Source organism: Aspergillus pseudotamarii (assembly GCF_009193445.1).
Source record: "Aspergillus pseudotamarii strain CBS 117625 unplaced genomic scaffold BDV38scaffold_31, whole genome shotgun sequence".
Taxonomy (NCBI): Eukaryota; Fungi; Ascomycota; class Eurotiomycetes; order Eurotiales; family Aspergillaceae; genus Aspergillus; species Aspergillus pseudotamarii.
Genome location: NW_022475045.1, coordinates 164532 through 186335, shown reverse-complemented (window position 1 = coordinate 186335; position 21804 = coordinate 164532). Strand labels below are relative to the sequence as shown.

At 47.3% G+C, this 21804-nt stretch overlaps 6 protein-coding genes across 6 annotated transcripts; 4 read left to right on the top strand and 2 right to left on the bottom strand.

Annotated features, from left to right (window-relative positions):
* Positions 1-189: 189 nt before the first annotated feature.
* On the top strand, positions 190-2961 carry BDV38DRAFT_103579 (pepsin-like aspartic protease). The gene has a single exon (XM_032050878.1). The coding sequence runs from the start codon at positions 890-892 to the stop codon at positions 2309-2311; it is 1422 nt and encodes a 473-aa protein (XP_031912937.1). The 5' UTR covers positions 190-889; the 3' UTR covers positions 2312-2961.
* A 593-nt stretch (positions 2962-3554) lies between these two features.
* On the bottom strand, positions 3555-4998 carry BDV38DRAFT_271732 (L-lactate dehydrogenase; the record flags this gene model as incomplete). Its single annotated transcript, XM_032057365.1, has 4 exons — positions 3555-3601; positions 3657-4705; positions 4761-4812; positions 4884-4998. 4 exons carry the CDS (start codon positions 4996-4998, stop codon positions 3555-3557), a joined length of 1263 nt encoding a protein of 420 aa, XP_031912936.1.
* Positions 4999-5593: 595 nt separating this feature from the next.
* BDV38DRAFT_103235 (putative acyl-CoA thioester hydrolase) lies at positions 5594-7497 on the top strand. Its single transcript, XM_032050876.1, has 5 exons — positions 5594-6000; positions 6051-6115; positions 6171-6467; positions 6517-6698; positions 6754-7497. Exons 1-5 carry the CDS (start codon positions 5692-5694, stop codon positions 7305-7307), a joined length of 1407 nt encoding a protein of 468 aa, XP_031912935.1. The 5' UTR covers positions 5594-5691; the 3' UTR covers positions 7308-7497.
* A 189-nt stretch (positions 7498-7686) lies between these two features.
* On the top strand, positions 7687-8407 carry BDV38DRAFT_283547 (AAA-ATPase Vps4-associated 1 family protein; the record flags this gene model as incomplete). Its single annotated transcript, XM_032060060.1, has 3 exons — positions 7687-7803; positions 7884-8144; positions 8264-8407. 3 exons carry the CDS (start codon positions 7687-7689, stop codon positions 8405-8407), a joined length of 522 nt encoding a protein of 173 aa, XP_031912934.1.
* Positions 8408-10964: 2557 nt separating this feature from the next.
* Positions 10965-13568, bottom strand: dspC (dual specificity phosphatase YVH1). The gene is made up of 4 exons (XM_032050879.1): positions 12989-13568; positions 12600-12821; positions 11950-12300; positions 10965-11882 (listed from the first exon to the last, which is right to left on the bottom strand). The coding sequence occupies exons 1-4, from the start codon at positions 13030-13032 to the stop codon at positions 11471-11473; spliced, it is 1029 nt and encodes a 342-aa protein (XP_031912933.1). The 5' UTR covers positions 13033-13568; the 3' UTR covers positions 10965-11470.
* A 5682-nt stretch (positions 13569-19250) lies between these two features.
* Positions 19251-21565, top strand: znfA (putative C2H2 finger domain protein; the record flags this gene model as incomplete). The annotated part of the gene is made up of 3 exons (XM_032060059.1): positions 19251-19720; positions 19863-20966; positions 21040-21565. 3 exons carry the CDS (start codon positions 19251-19253, stop codon positions 21563-21565), a joined length of 2100 nt encoding a protein of 699 aa, XP_031912932.1.
* Positions 21566-21804: the final 239 nt, after the last annotated feature.

The window sequence follows — 21804 nt, the reverse complement described above, 5'->3', positions numbered from 1 at the left end:
CCTTGGAGGGAAAAAAAAAGATGTTGCCCCTGATGTGGTTCGTACGATAATTTCGACATGTTCATACAAAACTCTACCCACCAAGAAGGAATGTGATGTGAGCAGACTAATGTATGTGTGTGTGTGGCCGTTGCATTCATTCCCCATATTCTTTGCTTTGTCTTTGCATTCGCACCACCGCTGATCACTTTTAGGGATCCAATGATGCAATGACCAGAAAAACCAAAAGTTCCAATTCAGGGGATCAACTGGGAATTTTTCTTTTTTGTCTGAGTCTCCCCTCTTCGGCTCCACTTGGTAGCCCCGGTAGCCCTGGAAGAAGTTCGGTCCAGCTGTAGATCGGGGCCTAGAGCAGCGCCGGTTTCCCACCAGAGCCACTCATGAGAAGGCCCAAGAGCTTGGCCGTTGAAGCCTCCAGCTACTATTTGCTCCTGAGTGGTGGAGGATGGATACTCAATGTACTACTAACTCTGGACTCCCTATCCATGCCTACAGCATCCGGCTCTTTATACGGAGAACGGCCTTCCCCTCATGGCTATCGCTGCATAATACCATTCACTTTTTATGTCTGTTGGCTGCATTGCTTGTCTTTTCTCTCTTCGCTCCTTTGCATGGCATGGTTCCTTTTGACTTATAGTTTTTCTCGAAGCATTCTTCTCCCTCCGCGGTTCTATTTATAATTTTCTGGTCTGGTCGGGTCTTATTCAATTAATTGCTCAGAAAAAAAGCGTTCTTCGAGTTTGCATTGCATAAGACTTGGTTATCATCTTTCGTTCTTTATCAATACTAGTCCAGAAAGCCTTTTTCAACCTGACTGCCGCTTGTCGGTCTCTTCCCACGAATGCGCCCGTTCGCTCTACTCTCTAATTAGAAGAATTGACATAAAGTCATGCGTTTCTTACAATGTCTTCTCGCTACAACATCTCTTTACACTAGTGTCACGGCATTTGTGCCCTACCACATAGAGCTTAGTGAATCCGTTACCGATGCTACCAGTGATAAGCTACAGCGTCGTTTTTTCCCATATGAGTTGCCGTCAGAGGATGTGAAGGATGAACTGGAATCATCCACCGGGGATGATACTCTCACCCTGGACATCAAAAGGGCCTCGTTTCGCCGTGACAACAATTTCAAGATCATGTTATCAGATGATCCGACCTCACCCAACACGGCCGCGCTCAACCAAGGCGGCAATGACTACACCTACTTTGCAGCCGTCAAGGTTGGCTCTCAAGGTCAGAAGATGTGGATGATGCTCGACTCCGGTGGTGTCAATACATGGCTCTTCGGGTCGGACTGCACGACGAATTCCTGCAAACTACACAACACGTTTGGTGAACACGCATCGACGAGCCTCCTACTAACCAACAAGAAATGGGGCGTGGGGTATGGAACCGGGCAGGTTAGTGGAGTCCTCGGAAATGACACCCTCTCGATTGCTGGTATGAATGTGCGTATGTTGTTCGGGCTGGCTTCCAATGCGTCGGACCAGTTCCAGAATTACCCCATGGATGGTATCATCGGCCTTGGCCGCGCTGAGGAAGGGTCGTACGGTCCTTCATTTATGGAGGCCGTCATAGAGCAGAAAGCCCTCAAGTCAAATATTGTCAGCTTCAGCCTCTCTCGCGCCGCCGACGGAGGGAAGGATGGTGCTGTGACCTTTGGTGGCGTCGACAAGACTAAATTCACCGGGAACATTTCGTACACCGACGCTCTCAGTGGTAATAATCGCTGGACCATCCCTCTGGATGATGCCAGCGTGAATGGCAATGCCTGCAATTTCGTCAACAAAACGGCCATCATCGACACCGGCACATCCTACGCCCTGATTCCGCCAAAGGACGCTGCCGCATTGCATAAGTTGATTCCGGGTTCCAGTGCCTCGGGAGGCGAAAACTTCGTTATCCCTTGCAATTCCACCGCCAAGGTTGAACTCACGTTTTCAGGCCAGAGTTACACAATCTCCCCCAAGGATTATGTCGGTTCGAAGTACGGGTCGGGTTGTGTCTCAACGATCATCGGCCACCAGATGTTCGGTGACAACGAATGGCTTGTTGGCGATGTCTTCCTCAAGAACGTGTATACAGTGTTTGATTTCGACAAAGACCGCGTCGGGTTTGCGGTGCGTGGGAACTCCAGCGCAAAGACATCTACAACAACTACCAGTGCCACCGGAACTGACAAGGCTGACTCCGCTACTGCCGCCACTGTGAGCTCAACTACGACAGAATCTACCTCTGCTGGCATGAAGGCCGGCATACATTATTTGCCTGCCTTGATGGTCGTCCTGTGCACACTTTGGCTAGCCTAGTGTGATCACGCGACTCTCAGTAGGCTTGCTACTATTTCTTGCATATATAACACTACTACGGAGTATTCGACCCAGTATCCGATAGAACACGGTGGCCATAGCATCAGCGGCTGGAGTTGTGGTCAACCTCAAGACTTTCTGTATATTCTCCTGTCAATATCTTGGCGGACACATCTATCATCCTGCCTCCTGGGACACACCTTGCATATATGTGTGATGTCTCCAGTCTATGCCTATATATTCGAGTTATACCATCTCAATACCGGTAAATAGCCACTTTTTCAGCCCGGACAAGTATCAGTTTTTCATCCGGACTATCTAGTCAAGGAAACATATTCAGTTCAACTGCCTCAAAGGCCAATAGCACTGTAATTAACACATAGCCCTTGACCTCAGAGGTGCCATTAAGGTAAAAACTCGCCCAACCATACGTCACTGAGCCCCAGAAACTCCCAGAAAACAGCATAAGAAACACAAGTTAAATTCTCTACAGTATTAGACCCCCTTTAGTCCATCCACCAAGTCCCACCTTCTCGGACACAAACCACCCAAGGATCCCAGCCCCGACGCCTTGGTTATTTGGCATAAATGGCTTATGCCCTGATCGGATCTGAGACCGTGGGATTGATATATAGTATAATGATAGCTGATATGTCAATATGTTACATTTAATATAATAGTATATTATGAGATAAACCCTTACAAGAAAGATGATACTGACCTCAAGTCCAAGACAGTCATTACATATCAGGCTGCATAATTCATATGCCAGCAGATGTAACGGTACCGAGATTATTGGGGGCTAGTGTCGGGGCTAAACAGGGGTCAGTGAGCCAGTTATATCTACCCCAGACACTAATCGTTGCATATTAACCACCATCCTCAGCACAGATCGTCTCCTTACTATACGAGATCTGTCAGCCTTGTGGTCTTAAGGATGGACTATGTGGAACCTGAGTCGGCTCTATCGAATTATAGTTATCAGATCTCCTTAACGGGTCCACTGCTGAAAAGCTTAGATAGATTACTTGACCTTTACTGGACGATAGTCTATATATGATGGCTGCTCGAAATTGGTGGGCATGGAGACACAATATAGCAGTGGTACAAGAGGGTGCATGAAACTAAGCGGAAGTTGGATGTGGAGGTCTTCATGTGTATTACTCTTGCTCTAGTAGACAGTGTCCCTTGTTCTATACTGCGTATATCCCCTTGCGGTGCATTATAAGTCTACTTCACCGGCTCACAAGACCTTGTCCGGAATTAGGGTATATCCTTTCGGATATGATTCTACAAAAGTGTTAGCAACCTGGGTAGAGACAGTCGCGCAGACTCAAAAATATACCTAAAATCGATCGATCAAGTTCCTCTATGCTGTTGAACCCCGCAACACACATGAAAATGTCAAAATCAGCCAGTAGTGATTTCATAACGTGCCGGACTCCTTCCTCTCCCATGATACTGAGCCCCCAGATCCAAAGCCGGCCGACAAACACGAACCGGGCTCCCAGTGCCAACGCTTTCGCGACATCACTCGCGCCGCGAACTCCAGAATCATACATGATGTAAATCTGGTCACCGACAGCATTGGCAATATTTTCCAGTGCATCAAGGCTTGCGATGGCTCCGTCCACCTGCCGACCGGCATGATTGCTCACCACGATGCCGTCGACTCCGTACTCGACGCACTTCTTTGCATCTGCGATCGACTGGATCCCCTTGATGGCGAAAGGTCTTCCACCAGAAATCTTCTTCCATTGCTCAATTAACCAGGGGATTTTCTCCCAGGACCATGCACGGCCGTGCCAGACGGAGTCTATCCATTTTGCCGAGGCCGCAACGATGTCCTTCTCCGGGTCAATACCTTCTTTGCGACATCGCTTCTGGAACACAGGATCTGTCAAGCCTAGGTCAGCACCAATCCCGCGGTAGAAGGCATAGTTGGAATTGGCCACATCGTCGTGTCGCCAGCCAAGTTGCCAAGTGTCAGTGGTGAGGATGAGCGCATCAAACCCAGATTGCCATGCCCGGTTGAGGAGAGACAGTGTCAGTTCGTCATCATGCGGCATGTACAGTTGGTAGAACCGAGGGCCTTTGCCGTTTGCCTCTGCGACTTTCTCAATCGGTGTGCTTCCTGCTGTAGAGAGGCAATACGGGAGATTGAGCTCGCCTGCAACTTTGGCGACTGCAGCTTCTGCTGATTGATGGTAGATTTTGTTGATTCCGATGGGCGCAAAGCCTATTGGAGCTGATACGCGGTGTCCAAAGATCTCCGTAGTGGTATCTCGCAGGTTAGTATCTACTAGTTGTCGGGGGATGATACGGTGACGGAAGAAAGCTTGACGGTTCGCCAGGTGGGTGTTGGACATGCCCGCATTGGAGGATGCATAGTACCTACGGGTTGTGTTAGACAATGCACGTCCTCTAGTGGCAGAAGCTGGAGCCATACCAACCACCTTGACTAAGCTTCTCATGAGCCAACTGCTCCAATTTGATGGGATCTATTCCGGCGCGAGTTACGGTCAGCCCAAGGTGCTTCCTTTTGCTAGTCAAGTGCAGGGCAATGTCGTACCCGTGTTGAACGGAGCCGTCTGGCCCTCATTGAGCTTCCAGAAATTCTCGCGCTGGTATAATGCCCATTGTGGCGTCGTTCTTTTTTGGATGTTGGGATTTGTTGGGTCACTCATTGTTCAGAATGCTCTGATTCGTCTATCCGTCTAAAAATTATGTCTTGCAAGAGAATGGATAGAAACAATGTCATACTAGGACAAACATCGAATTCTCTAGATATTTATATGGGTTATGACTTCACTTTGACGCAGCTCTTGGGCGAGATGTCTGGACATGGTGGAGTCGAGCAGATGTACCCTGACAGGGACGAAGGCCAATCGCTGTTGACTGCCAGGAGTATGAATACACTTAACCAGAAGAAGCAATAATATAGTTCGTTCTTCACCAACAATGGTACTGTCGTAGCATCTGCATGAAACGGAGTAACTACATTCAATGGCCGATAAGATAGGAGAATGGCAATGATGTCATTGAGCAGATGAACTAATATGATGTTTATTGACATGCAGCATTACTAGGAATACTAACTAGTGATTGAGCATCCCCTCTCCCCTCGTAGTCCATACGATAATCTAAGGATAGCCATGTACTCTTCTGGCATGTTGAATCTCGCCCTCGACCATGAACAAATCCCGAGGGAATAAACCTTTGACGGGTCCCGATATCCTCCGGAACAAAGATCGGTAACGGGCCAACACGCCTCGGGAACATGACCCCGATGCCGACAAGTGACCATTTCTACCCCAAACTCTCCCATCAACTAACCAACCTTCCTCCAAAACGTCCTCTGGGCTAATCAAGCTTACACAATGTTGGGACTAACCACGCGACGGTCCGCTGCGACCCGCTCGAAATGCTTAACATCTGCAACTAATAACATTCTCCGGACAAGAGCAGCCCATCGCCCATCGCAATTGTGTCTTGCGTCCAAGGATTTTCACACCAGTCAACCCAATGCGGGGTCCCGGCCTACATGGATGCCCATGCGCGTCAAGACACCGTGGATTGAAGCATTGACAAAGAGTAGAGAGGATGCGAAGTCCGGCAAGGGAGCTTCTGCGCCGGTCGCGAAGCCCGATCTGACCCCAAAGAAGATGTCGGATAGCCATTATAGTGCTGTTAGTAAAATCTTTGCGTTTGTTGAGTCATGAACTAATCAGGGATACAGATCTTGCCGTTGGCACAAGATAAATGGCTCCTTGATACATATTTGAATGCCTCGGGGCATATCAGGTAATCAATCGGACATCTATGCCTTGGAGGTTTGAGTCATTGCTAATGAAGCCAGGTTGGGGTCGTTACTGATGGACTTGGATGCTTTGGCTGGTATCATTGCTTACAGACACACCGGTGGCTCGGTGACGACCGTGACCGCTGCATGTGACCGAATCACCATCGAACATCCTCTGATGGAGATCTGCGATCTCGAGCTCAGTGGTCAGGTTACCTACGCTACAGGACGCTCTAGTATGGAGATATCTCTGCAGGTCGCAAAGGCCCCTCCTGAAGGGCAGAAGGCGAAGCCTGAGGATGTCCTGATCACCTGTGCCTTCACAATGGTGTCTCTTGATCCGGCTACCAAGAAGTACGTTCCGAGTAGCTGATTCTCAAAGTATCGTACTAATGCTCCTTAGGCCTGCCAATGTTGCACCCCTCTTGCTAGAAACTGACGAGGAACGTCTTCTTTTCAAAAAGGGAGAAGAGAACTATCAAGCCAAGAAAGGGCTGAGAAAACGAAGTCTGCTCCAAAAGGCCCCAGACGACGAAGAGAGTAACCTGATTCACTCCATGTGGACCAAGGAGATGTCATACCTGAGTACGTAGCTACTCTTCAAGGCTCTGTCTTGATTACAACCATTAACGCCACACAGGCCCCGAATCTCCCGAACAAAGACCATCGAATATGGTCTTCATGAGCGACACCAACTTAAAATCCGCCATGATCATGCAGCCTCAAGACCGCAACCGTCACAACTTCATGATCTTCGGTGGTTTCCTTTTGAAGCAGACCTTTGAGCTTGCATTCTGCTGTGTAGCGTCTTTCTCCCACGCCCGACCCAACTTCATCTCCCTTGATCCTAGCACATTCGAAAACCCCGTTCCCGTCGGCAGCGTCCTGTACCTTCGCGCCACAGTTGCCTATACAGAGCCTGTCGAAACGGATTCAGGCAGCAAGTACACCAAGGTCCAGGTCCGTGTGGACACCAAGGTCAGGGACGTGGAGCATGGCACCAAGAAGTCGACCGGTCAGTTCAACTACACTTTCTTGGTTGAGAAGGACATTCAGGTCATGCCGAAGAGTTACGGCGAGTTTATGCTCTGGACGGATGCCAGGAGACGGTCGCAGAATGCGGCTGCGTTGACTCCTGCTGGGTCGAGGGAGCTTAGTGCTCTTAGAGGGCTCAAGGATAGTGTGACTGAGTAGATGTTACTGTGTAGAATAATATTTGCATATAGTATGGTGTATAGGCTTTAGAGTCTTTGGGACACCCAAAAGCATAGGGATATTGTTTATACCTCTTATCGAGAGAAAAAAAAGAAACAAACAAACAAAGAAAGAAAGAAAAAAGCCATAGCAACTAATCATAGTTAGATCTGTCTACGTATACCAAGCATAGTCCAAAGTACGATCCATCTATATATCAGTCACATGACATGACTTATCCGCACCGATAAAGACCAAACAGATCTTATCTCCCAAACTACTTAGACCCCTCCATACTTATTTGTACAGAGCATTATTCGATTGTCTCCCGTATATACACATCTATTTCTACTAGATCCATACTCCACTTTTCTTTGAAATGAGTGGGCTCCTTCAAAACATCTACCATCTCCGCCGGGTAGCAGACACCGCCGCAAAGGCGTGCTACGTCTGCCACAAGCCCTCGAGCAGCGTGATGATTACGCCCGACAACAAGGTAAATACATTTTACGCTCTTTCAAATATATATATATATAGCTCGGTTAGTATGGAACAGCATTAGTAACATCGTTAAAGGATTTCTTCTACATTTGTCCTATTCATCTGAAGGATCGGCATTTCTGCTCTCCTATCGTTGACACAGAGGAAGAGGAAAAGAAGAAGAAAGAAGAAGCATTAGCAAAAGAGATCGAGAAAGTAAAGAAGGAGTACGAAGAGAGACAGAAAAAGAAGAAAGAGAAGTCGAAAGAAAAGAAGTCCGACGAAGAGTCAAAGAAGGAAGAAGGATCATCCACCGACAAAAAGGCGGACAATGACGAGAAGGAACAAGACGATAAGGTCCATTACCCTACCCTACCCTGCCTCCCTTGCCCATTCTCCCTTAGGCCACCCACACGCCTAGACCCTGGACGTGAATCAGATACGACAAACAACAAGCTAGAGCTGACACACGAAAGATCGAATCCCTCAAGAAATCAGCACAGTCCACGTCCACGTCCACGCCCGCGTCGGATGACGGGCCTCGTATTTTTGCATTGCATAAGTATGGTCCTAACCCGATTCAGGACCCTTACTCCCTTTGCCAGCTCATCATGATCTGACCGGATTGGCTCTCAGAAATTTCTACCAGATGCGCATCGACAGACTGCGTAATCTCGAGGCTGCCAAGAGAAATCGTCAGCGCCTACAGGATCCCTCGTTTTTCCCCTCTGTCCCGTCCAAAGGGCTCTGATGAGGTCAATTTACGAGCGGGAGGGTGTTTGCCTCGTCAGGACTGATTAGGATGTTTATAGCGAGGTGAAGTGTCTATTCGTCAGCTCGTTTGAACGGGGATCTCGACGTCATATATCTAAGCGCAGCAATATGAAGATCATATTAGAGCGTCGCTGCGAAGATGAAATAAACGACAAGCTCACGCAAGCCACGGTTACTCATTGTGCCACCCTCATCTCTGAGCGATAAACCATACATGAACTCAATCTTCTGCTCGAATTTCGTTAGACAAATACAACAGCGCTACAAGTTAGCTCGGAATTCGTCCCAATGGTCTGATCGCCAAATCAGCCAACACTAACCACATGACACCGTCAGCAATATCCAATGCCGCAACCCTGAAGTCTGCCTGGTTCACCCCGGGGGCACAGTCAACATCGAAAGAGAGGCAAGGCACTCTAAGCGGAACCCAACACATGCAATAGTTCAGCACTAGGCACGACGCGGAAGCTTCCAAATCAGCCACCTCAGCCTTACAGGCAACAGTTCGTGCTCTTATGCTCGGACTATATATGTGAAATTCCGTATATCCGGTTCGGCAATGGGCTTGTGACTTGTCGGATGATACGGGAGACAGGCCCCAACTGTAACCGGTCAATATGACAATGAGTATACCTTACTACGTGCTATATGAAGCCTTATTAAACCACGCATTGCATATACATACGTACATAGTATACATACTTTGTATATAACAACTCTAATCAATACGTAAAACCCAACCTGACAGAAACAAATAAGAATAATTAATCAAGGATATACCAAGCAAGGAGCATCATATACATAACATAGCCCACATGTCATGCACTAACACAGACCAACTGGCACTCGATGCAGAGCCACCGATACATCTTGCATATTCTGCCTAGCCTAGGCAAACTAGATTCACGACGGAGCACGTGCATACAGTACTACATATCCCGATTTCGATCCGTCCATAGGGATTTCTCTGAATTTGTGCAAATCAGAGCTTCAAGCATAAAAAAAAAAGCGCCATGATGTCAGGGAACGGACAGGTTCATTTATTTGTTTCTGATTCTTTACTCTACTTTCGGTCTCTGTGGGGAATAAGGAAGTATACTGTATGCATTGCAGTGGGGAAGGAGGAGGCAGTGCACTCTCAAGTCTCTGCTGCCTGTCGTTAGGCCCCTTCGGTTAGACGGGGAGGAGTTCGAGTTTCAGGGCCTGGGGAGTATCTAAAGGGGTTCCGTTTTGGTTGTATTGGGAGGAGGGCAGGAACTAATGTGGATGCATGTTCTATAGTTGTTGAATTATGTTATGTATAGCCTGCCCGAGTCGAATATTGTGTTGATTTTAAGGTGGTTCTACAAGACGTTGTGGTATGTGGTGTCTCGTAGCGCTTAGGGCTTTAGAGGGTTTCATTGACATCCGATTGATGAGGTCGATGGCTGCATTGACTGGACGAGAAGTTTTGAGTGTCGTGTGCAGGTGACGTCATTTTCGATACGGGGTCGCTTCTGGAAGGAGGTTGTCGCTTTTATCCGACATTCATCCATGGATAAAATATGGGCTTAGAAGCATTTCGAATACCTTCTTCTTTTGCATGGATGTAGGAGTGGATAGTCTCGACCACCGAGGAATGGAAGGGAATGATGAATGGGCCGAAAGTCCATTGCCAAGGCCAGTATCTCACTGATAATAACATTGATCTTTTAAAATAATCCCTGGGAATCCAGTCCACTCCTTCGGAGTGAGTGATCATCATAATTGCGATTGCTGTTGCCACTATGGAGTATAAGTATGAAGCGGTCTGGCGGTAATTGAAATACAGTAGGTCAGGGGTTTGCCGGAATTTAAAATTACGACAGTGGTACTGGGGTAACGGTCCTGATACGAAAGAGTTACGGCAGGAGTGCATCCATGGGTCTAGCGCCCCCCAGTTGCGTAAGAGCAGTTTGCACAGCCCCCGTGCCGGAGCTAGTGAGGAGGCTAGGCCTACCCTGCTGGAGCCTGGTCTCCTCCTGGAACCGGGTCACGGACTCTCGATACGCCTGCGCCGATTACTAATGTTCCTTCTCAGGAACTTGTGCACGACTGCCCATTGAGAAGTCTGAGTTTGTCCTCCCCGATCTTCCCACGCCGTAGATCCCGGGACTTGTTCTGCTCATCCATTGGCGGGTTTCCCAGCCAGTGGGCCTTGCCTTAAAAACAGCCTCGTGGAGTTGTGGGGTTAAGCCCTGAATCCTGACAGGTTCTAGCGCTTGGGACACCTCGGGTAGCTAAGGCATTCTGCTTGGTCCGTATCTTGCTCAGAACAGTAAAGCAACGGTTTCCCAGCAGTGATGTCATAAGATCAACGTTCTCAGCAGTTATGGGATATAATTGTCTATGAGCTATCAAGTGTACGGATTCTGTCACGCTTGTCGTAACGGAAAGTAATTTCGTCCCTGCTAGCTTGGTAGATCAACTCCATTGCGGGATGATCGACATCAGGGTCCTTTAGAAGAAGAGATGGGTCTCACCAAGACTGAACTCTGCGTGCCTAGACCCAAGTCTTATGGTAGCTAAACGCCTGTTCATGTATGCTCTTGGTTATCAGTTACCTCCCCGTTGGTGCGGTGGATCTGTGAAGACCAACGCGTACACGCAAGGCCCAACTTTATTTAACCCAAAGGCGTCATCGCAGTGCCCTTTCCCCTACACCACTTCGGGAAATAGTTTAATTTCGGCCAAGTAGACGAAGGCGCACAGCATCCAGTCTTCACGGCGATCTGTAAATGAGAGCGTCCGTATCACGTGATATGAGGTTCGTCGGTCATTCAACCGCTGGATGTCAGAGATAGAATTATGTGTGTTCAATCGGCAGTGGCATTTATCCGCGAAGTTCCCACCGTGTCAGTCTCGCCTGAGGCGCAGTCACCGTCATAAACTTAGAGATTACCCCGTCCATTTGTGGAATCATCCGCAGGATTAGGCCTCATACTAGGCGGCAGTCGGATGCCTAGGGCAGCTGGAGGTAACCTTCCCACATTGACACGTTGGGACATATCGATTCGAGCCTTCGCAAGGCCAATTGCGGGAACTACCCAGTCGCCGCAGCTACATTGCATACCCTGCCATGCGAACTTCCCGATATTAAAACCACACGAAGTGTTCGGGCAAGTCAAGCGACCAGACAGGGGCGCATCCCCCGATGGTGCTCCATCCTCTTCACCGTCAGGGAATAGGCACGGGCGCATCCACGTTAAGGGATGCAAGAAAATGTGGGCGCAGTCGGTCGGTCCTTTTGCACCGTTTTGCGGGCCATGTGGTATGATGAATGGCGTGGTCGCCAAGTTTCGCCTGCCAGATATAGTCAACATTCGGATGCTCATCTGGAGATCTTTATCTTAAAATTAGGAAAACTGACCTGCATTTCCGACATTTAATTTCCGTCGTTCGATCCGTATTGTCTTGGGGTTTGTGGGATTGTTCGTCTTCAAATAACACGGAACTCATCTCCGGCGCGCGTCCACATGCTACACTTTCCTCAACTTCGCGGTGGTAAAGCCAACGGTTATATAACGGATGACTGATCACATCGTCTGGACAGCCCATTTGGTGGTAGATCGACAGCTGTTTCATGAACCCGTCGTTTGGCTCACAAAGTGGCCGACTTTCCTTAATAATGGCAAGAGCGGACTGCGGTGACAGTGCGCTTGGCTGTTGGTGGAGTAGATAAGCGATACATATGGTGGCTGAACGGGATTTTCCCATCGCACTATTTACTATCAGTAACAAAAACCCATAATGCCTCTAATCTAAGCATTCCACTGAAGTCGATCTAAATATTTCAATATAACAACGTTACCCTAGAAGTTAAACCCATGCCCGTGATAATGGCACGTGACATAGATCAGAACTTCGTTTCGAGTATACATTGGGATGTAAGGCCAGAAGAGTGAAAACGCTTGGGCCCATAATCATAGAGTTTTTCCAGCCAGCCAGGCCACCCAAGTATATGGGGACAATGCGGGTTTATTGGCATAAGTTGAAATGAAGGAAGAGGGGTAGACTAACCAATGGACCAGGACGCCCCCACCAGCATCCAATCCAGACTGGATGAACTTAATGGCGGACGGAAAATGTTCTAGGAGATTCTCATCCTCGACATCGTCCACATCGATGCGGTGATGTTGGAAGCCTGCAAATGTCTCCTCCTGTGGTTGCAGGCGTAATACCGAAAGTACGTGGGTAATGTTTGCTCTTTCCAATGCTGCCTTGTTCTTAAGCGAGAAAATGCTACATGTGAAATCTGTATATCAGTAAGCGGTTCGACGTAATAATAATTTTCTTCCTTTTTCTTGATTTGGGCTTTCGAGAGTATATTTGTTGCCCCGCGTTGTTAGGATTCTGGCCCAACGCAATGAAGGTTTAATACAGGTATTGAGGGACAAGGTAAGACCAACCCTCCAATATAAATATTCTGACCGGGAATACGATTCATAGCCATTGTGAATATCGCTTTGAGTAACACTAATGCACATAAGAACAGTGATATAGTACTAGGTTAGATATAAGATGGAGGTATGTCGGTGATCGTGGAATGCAAATCGTTGACAATGAACCTTTTAGTCAGTGACCATGGTTCAGATACTCCCTTCAAGCCAAGAATTCGATGGCGGAACATCATTGGCTGGAGAGGGGTAGGCCTTCAAGGGCGGCACGGGACGGCAACTAGGGTGTAGGGCAAGGGCAAGGGCAGCCTCCTGTTGGGGCCTGAGGCAATAAGGTTGGGGGCCCCGCCTTACTAGCCTTGAACCCTGAATCTGAATGGAATGGATTCGATTAGATACGTCAACTATCACTTGTCCCAATTAGAAGCTTGAAATATCCCAGTGGACAATGACACCATACTTTCTGTGGCTAACCCTGCGACAAACCTCTCGAATCCATCCTGGTCGGCTATTTACGCAACTTGTTGGCTCAGAGATCTACTAAGTACTGTAGCGCTGAGGTGGAACCAAAATCTCTTGAAACTGGATTCTTGGAGGTATGCGTGCACGTATGTCTGTGCTGCTAGTTGTCAATTAAAGTCTTGGAAGGAATGGATACAATCAAAACTCCGCACTCCTGCACCAAGGATCATCCTCATTCGTAAGTGCGGGACGGAATCGGATATTCTCAAGCCTCTTCCCAATCATGATTGGTGTCGAGTAAACGCCAAGGTCCCAAATCCTGAGATAGTTTCAGATTTGCACTGTTTCAAACTGTGTCTGCTATGGTAAAAGCTCACGTCGATCGATTGGCCACATGTGATGCAGGAGTCTGTGCGGCTTTCATTCCATAGACGACAAATATGCTTCTACTTTTAGTGCCCGGACTAAGACTGCTGTCTAGATTACATCCTTACAAATTTTGTCATCTTAAGTTTTGGGATGTGCGTATGTCGATTGCGTTTTCTGTCTCACCATGAGCCGTGTATGGGTGCTACTAGTAGAAGCAGACCCTGACTCGACTCTAGATAAAACCCCCCAAATATTCACATGACGCCTGATTCAGGGTCAATCAATCAAAAATGCAAAAAACGAAGAGAACAGTTGGGATCACGGTAGATTAAGCTTGACCTCCTCAACTCTCGTGCATCATGCAGAGTGAGCACTGTACAGTCTAAAATCGATTGGGTACTAAGTGCTATTACTAGCTGAGGCCAGTTCAGCTAGCCATGTCTGAGTAGTCAATACTGGGTAACTAGCGCCTTGATTACTGTCAGCAGGCCTGTGCACGGGACTTAGTCTGCAGCCTGTTAAGGCTTAAGGCTGACGGCGCTTTTGTATGGCAAGTAGTCTAACTTTACTTGGATGCTTGCTTTTTCTTACTCGCTTTTGACCCTTGTCCCTACGAAGAACCTCCGTATCACGACGTAAATTATAAGACAACATTTTCACTCATCCAGTCACGAGAGACGTGTGACTCGCACTACATCCCCCGACCGACTATATATAGTGCTTACGCGCGGGACCTGTGAACAGTCGCCGACTATACTGCTGACTTGTGCACGACTGCCCAATCGTATCGGATTGTCGATCAAGTATGGGATGATGGCAAAAATAAGCGTCGCATCCTATAGGCTTATGAACGACAAAACTAGCAGAGCAAATGGAATCCGCCGGATTGCCACAACCCGGTGGATACATACGTGAGTGTTGTGGTCTAGGTGACGGTTTGTAGTGGGCGCGTAAGACTCAACAATGAGAGGAGGGTGAAGATCATGGAAGACATATCCATTTCCACGTCTCTCAGCTGCGGAAAATAGGAGCTGAACAGACCAGATTGGAGCTGATCCCCTTTTCTGATCGCCACTGTGACCGCATACAGATTGTGTTGTGCAGAGGGCCGTCAGTAGTGGCGAAAAAAAGAGAAAAAAAAAATTTCAATAGTGATAACGTTACTGAATAGAGTAGAACAATAATCAACTGAGGTCTGCAAGTTACCCTTGCCTTGAATAGTTTTGCCCCCTCTTCGGCCTTTTTTATTTTATTTTATCCTTATTGTTTTTTAAATTAATTTAATTATTTTTCTTACTAGTGAAAAGCTGCAACGAGGATGTGAAGCTCTCAAGACAATTCCTGCGGCAGCTTCCTATTGCTTAATAGAAAGACTACATAAGGCGTCGAAAAAAGACCAGTGGAACAAAACAAGAATGGTACTCCGTCTTCCACATTGGGCTTTTCTTTTCTAATTTTTCTTTCCTAAAAAAATAATAATAACTTTTAAATAACCCCGACGTGATACCGGCTATTTATTCTAGGTCTTCACCGCATGGCCCAAGTGCGTTATAGAGTTGGGATATCATATCCGTAGAAAACCTCCGACATTCCTACTTTCCCCCGGTCAAGGTCTTGAGTACTACTATTCTTGTTCGACTACCCCTTTTTCTTTAGGTTTGAGAAAATTTCTTAGACCGTCAACCCCTCATTTTCCTCCCTATACTACGATAATTTAAGCGTTTTATCCATCCAATTCCAGGGACGGAGCCTTCGGGGTGCGACGGAAAATGCCAAATGACAGCACTGTGGCAGTGCATGTATCTAAGGACATAGTGGGTCCCACTAGACCACATTGGAGGTGGGTCAAGCTCGACAAGGCCACTAATAGTTGGCTGACGTTCGTCGGCACACTTCACAGTGGGTCTATAGTGTAAGTGGTAGTCGGGTGCATGTCTGCACTCGGTACCCTGGGCAGAGAGGACTGTGTTCGGTGCCCTTCCTATGAGGTTCTTCTGGAATTTCACAGGTAATTCATGTATTGCCTGGAACACCTTGTGGTAAATTTGGAAACTTGATTTGGTGAAATTCAAGACATATATTCATTTCTGTTATAAAACAAAAAAACCCCATTTCGAAGGAAAAGGAGAGATTAGCAAGGAAATACTGGACACCGCACACTGTATACTAGTATGAGGATTCAAGTTGTACGGAGGAAACCCCCGTCTGGGTAGGTCGACTTGAGGACCATACTTTCATATTCAAACATTTTAATATCGACGATACAATGGTCCTTCCGGAAGGGGGAAAGGTCTCAGGGTGACCCGCCTTTCTTGTTGTCTTCTGGCGAAGCCTTACGAGTCCTAATTGCAATGTTCATGTTTATTCTTTTGTCTATCAGATCAAACGAGGCCCCATCTGTCCAGGCACCGAACTTAGCGAGAAAATTGTCCCTGGTAAGGGTCAAAGGAGTCGACCGGGCACCCTGCAACTTTGAATATCAAACATTTTGTTCAGCGGGTGTAAAAACCCTTTTTTTTTTTTTTTTTTTTTTTTTAAAAAATCCCATCCTAAGGCCAAAAGCATGTTTCTAGTCCAGCGGTAGGCATCGGGAGAATCCAATGGCGTGTGAGAATCGAATGGGGACAGAACGTTCGAAGCGACATTGTCAGTGGTAACGGCGGGTATGGGTTGAGTCCGATTGACCACAAACCATGAAAAATGAAATAATAGCGAATGATAATGGCAAGAATCTGCCAGCACTGCCTCATTCCAAAGCATCCGTCCCTAGTAGCCCTTCCACGCTAGTCCGTGCTCACCGCTCTGAAATTGTAAAAACAATAATAATATTAATAAATAGATTTTCAAACATTCCACCAGTCTACGGTAATAAAATTTTAATAAATTATTCCTGACTCACTTCAAAGCCCTGGGGTTTTATTATTGGAGTGAGGTGTTGTTGTGTGCCTCATGACGGGGTGGACATGGGCCAAAGAATGATATCAAAGGCCTGACTTAGAGTTCTGCTAAGACAGACCTTAAAAAGTAAACATATGATCAACTTTGCGTTTCCCTCTTGGCCATGGCTGATGATGGATTACTATCTTTCTCAGAAAAGAACAACTGCGAACCCACTTCTTCCTTGCTCCCCCCCCCCCCTTTTTTTCTCTCTCTCTCGCATTTTCAATAGGCAAACATGAGACAGTTTGCCTTGAGGGGAAATTCCCCGCTGTATTGTCTTGTGGTAGTCTCGTCTTAAGGCTCTAAAATGCAGGTTTAACTTTCATAGCAGGAACAATCAAAAGGATGGCTTACTGAAAAGGGAAAGTAACTACAAGTCCCAGTGACATATTCAGTGATATTAAATATGATTTAACAGTTCTTAGTAGATCCCATTAAACGTGGCCATCCACCAGCCCTGCCATCCCGCGCGCATTATGAAACGATGTGGTTCTTTAAGTCCAGCCATGAGGTTAATTTTTTGTTCCAGAGCCAAGGACAATGTACCATACGAAGTAACCGTGCCATGAAACCCGGATTATCTATGTAAGTACTCCGTATTCTTCCTTACATTTCGTGCAAATTTACCTTGCTGGGTAACGCCTCGGTGCTCATACGTGGTATTTTTTTTGAGTATTTTTTACAATTGGTGGTACTGCAACAGTCTGACAAGCGACCCAAAAGTTAAACCAGCAAAGCAAATGCAAGGTGTTCCCTAAGGGGGGAGGAACAAAATTGGTGGTTTTTCTTATTCTATTCTAGTTTATTTTTTGTTTGGCTTTTTCCCCCAAAGAGAGAGAAAAAAGGTAAAAAAAAAAAAAAAAAAAAGGACTATTCACGGCTCCCCTGGCTAGCCTTAAGACCATTCTTGCGCCTCGGGTCTTTTCCTTTCCAGCCTTGTAAATATGTTCCCTTTTTACAATTCTCTTTTCCCCTGGTTCATTACCGCAGTCTTGTCGAAGGAAAAGGACTCCATCTTAGTTGGCCAGTCTAACTTCTACGGGGTCCACCCTGACCAAACTGCAGTAAAAGCGGAGACACAAATACCAACGTTTGTATCATTGTTGAATAATGGAAGTTTGGTTATTATTATCTAGGTTTCTAGGTCTTGTCCTTCTAATCTCTGCCTCTCCATACATACGAACATTTTTTTTTCCCTCTTCCCTAATAAGTATTATTACGACGACTACCCCGTATTTCTTCTAGTCAATTGGCGCGAGTTTTGAAATTTGTCCATGTTCACATAGCTGACAAAGAAATCAAAAAGACAACAAAAAAAAAAAAAGAAAAAAAAAAGAAAAAAGAAAAAGGAAAACCCTCCTCGTGAGACGGACGGAGGCAAAATCAGTCTTGAAATTACAGACGTTTTTTCTTTCCCGCCCAAAAAGCCTTGTAGGGACCAATAAGACGGTGGTTAGCACCACCATCCTTCCAACTTTCTTACCTTCTGCCTCACCTTACTACTATACAACTGAACTTACCTGAGGCACTTCCTTGTCTGCCTCAGGCCCGCCGTCGCCTTGACTGGCCCTTTCTTGTCGCTTGACTTTATCTTCACTTTCCCTCCCTTCCATTCCTTGTTGGATTGTACAAAACCAACACGTGCTCTGCGACCGTTTTTGTTCTCCTCTGAGATTCTCCATCCTCTCCGAACTTACCGTTCCGTGACCCGGATTCTAGAAAGACGGTTGATCGTGGGGAAACAAACTGATTCCCTGCATCTTGTCTAACATTTACCCACCCTTTCCCTTTCTTCGAGGACATACATTGCATAACCGCTTGTCCTCCGCTGCAACTTTCTCCCGAATATATCAGCGGCTACTTAAAACACTCCAACCCCCCTTCTAAACAAGTCTTCACTATGTCTTGTGGTCCTTGCGCCGTCCTCCCTCACTAAATTGCCGCTCTCACGGCGAATTGATGGCACACGACTGGTTTTGCAAACTGGTGCGCGACTGTTGCAGAGAGCCGTTGAAATAGTGAAATCACTGATCTGGTCACCTGGAACTCAAATCAAACCTGGTCAACGCAACCAAACGGACGCCGAGGGAGGTGGGTTACTATCTACTCAGCCCTATCCAGCTCTCGTCAAAGTGACCCGACCACTTACCAGCTACCGCTTAGCAGACCCTAACGACTATTGCCACCAAGTTCGCAGTCTTCCTACTGCTGTTTGACTCTTCCACTTCTTTTGCCTTCTCCGACTTTTTTCTTCTTCTTCTTCTTCTTCTTCTTCTTTTTAGCACTTCTGCAGCTTTTGCGCCGGCTCTAGAAGCAGGATCTTCTTGAGGAGTTGAGCGGGGCTATTTATCGTCTATCTAGTTATTATCTTCAGCAAATCGCATCTAGTTAACAGCGAACGTCGTGCCTCTTTTATATCACCCACGATTTGGTGAGGGCTTTCGATTTGTTGTCAAACTCGTCTCTCCTTTCAATCTTGAATTGATGAGCCATTGGTCGTACAATGGACTTGCCGCGAATTTCGCCACCTTCGATCAATGTGCATGATTTCACTAGTGGTTCTTATCACAGCGCTACTGAACGATCCGCATATGCCATGCCTGGACAATCATATTCTTTACCTGGGCCTATGCCAATTCCCGCCAGTTCCATAAATACATTTGCTCCGCCGCCACTTCCACCGCCGCCGCGCATCAGAGACCTAGAAGATGGTTACGATGCTGGTTGGGTGCATGCCAATTCTAAGGGACCCGGTGCAAAACTCGCCCCCATAAGTCCGAGTTCGAGTCTATTTGGGGGCCATCGCCGTTTAGAATCCGTACCCCAATCCGATCGGATGGCACTAGACGATTTGGATGGCAGACACAGCGGTTTGCCTCTATCGAGAAGTCCGGAGGCTCATATACGGATTGAGCCTCCACCACCAGCGGATGACGGTTTCCGGAATTCGATTCCCATAAACACCAGTCCTATGTAAGTACTCAGGGGGACGATTATGAACGTCCCCCACTCTTCCTGGTTTTGCGCATGCTTAAATAGTCGTTCCACGTGCTTTCATTGAGTGTTTCGCTATAACTCTTTCACTTGGGCCAATGTCACTAATATCAAATGATAGTTTGAAAGGCGAGCATGACTTCTCTCGACGGAGCGTGAAGGACTCGTCTGATGCATATGACCAGCATCTTCTATCTAAAATAGGGAAGCCGCTCTCACCCCGACAGTCTCTAAGTTTGGGTACCGAGAATAGAGGCCCTCTATCAACACTTCCTATACCTTCGAGAAATTTTGGAAGCTTACCCTCACCTGGTGGCTCCGACGGGTCTACGCTCGACGTGAGGTGGTCCATTAGTTCTCAGTCCGGGGGGATATCACCTGGGACTAAAGTTGGCTGGAGGGACTATATCGGTTGCCGGAGTCCGAGTGTTGAGAGCAGTGCGCCTTCTTCTGCAGTAGACTACGATAATCCCAACTATGTCCGCCGTCGGGGAGGTGGAGCCACACCGCAAAACGAAGACTCGCTCAGCCTCCCGAGTCGATCCAATCGGGGAAGTTATGATCAAGGGATATTCTCAGACATCGAAGGTGATTTCTCGACGGACGAATCATTACCTCCACGTTTATTTAATGTTCGTGAAGCAACACCGCCGTATTTGGACACATCCAAATCCGGCATGAAAAGGCGAGCATCTTCACCTCCAAGAGAACCAATCAGCGATGATAGGCACACGCTACATGTAACGACAAGCAATGGCGATCTCTCGCAGCGAAGGACATCTGGCCATCCGTTCACGAATACTTTATCTGTCAATAGCGCTTATGCTCAGAGCCATGGGAGTATCTCAGCTGCGTCATCTTTGAGCCTTCGAACTTCTGGATCCTACTCGTCAGCAGCTCTTTCAGTGGGAGGAAGCAGTATTACGAGCGCGTCTGTGTATGAGCGGTCGCCTGGGGGGCTCTCTCCAAATTCCGACCTCGAATCATTCCATGACAAGTTCCATCTCAATCCTACCTCTCCTGGCGGAGTTCCAAACCAAGCGGCAATGAGAGCTGCACCGGGCCCTACTACGCTAGAACCACCCCATCCAAATGTCGCAAGGAAAATGTCTTTGCAGACGAGTTTGAACGCACCAAAACAAGCTGGTCCCAAGATGGGTGGTTTGTTCATTTGCGATTGCTGTCCCAAGAAACCTAAGAAATTTGACAGTCCTGAGGAACTTCGGTAAGTCTCAATATAGCCAATCAATTTATTTCATCGGTGACACGACAATCTCTAACCTATAACCCTTCAATAGCGCCCATGAGATGGAGAAACAGTACTCTTGCTTATTCTGTAACAATCGGTTCAAAAACAAAAATGAAGCCGAGCGCCACCAAAATTCGCTCCACTTGCGGCGTCATTCTTGGTCATGCGCTGCCCTACCAGGATACCAGGCTGCGTTCCATCCTTCATCTTCTCCTTCAAGCCAAACGAATTCAGGGCCCTCGCACGACACCTGTGGTTACTGTGGTGAAGAATTTCCCAATTTCCCTCAACCTGACTGGGACCGGAGGTTCGAGCATTTGACGACAGTGCACAAATTTGGGGAGTGCAACAATGCAAAGAAGTTCTACCGGGCGGACCATTTTAGACAACACCTGAAGCACAGTCATGCTGGAACCAGTGGAAAGTGGACCAACATTCTGGAGAACGCCTGTATGAAAGAGGAAGCGCCTCCTGAACCCAGAAACGCCACTAGCAACGGCGGACCAGGCCCTGCAATAGGAACGACTACGACACTTACGTCAAATAAGATCAACGAGGTCCTCAGCGGCTGCTGACAACCATTGCACTGGTGTACGCCACTGGATCACGGTTTCTGTGGAGTTACAATGCACTGACGCGTTGTAGATGACTACAAACTCGTGTTTCCGGGGCACTTGCTGCATTTTTCTTTGCTTTTATCTTCCTTTTCTAAGGTTAAATACCCACTTTTCGTCGTTAGGATCACTTTCCACCGAATCCTGCCCGTTTACTGCTACTCAGCGTAGGCGGGGTGCAATTTCTTTTAGTGCATCTC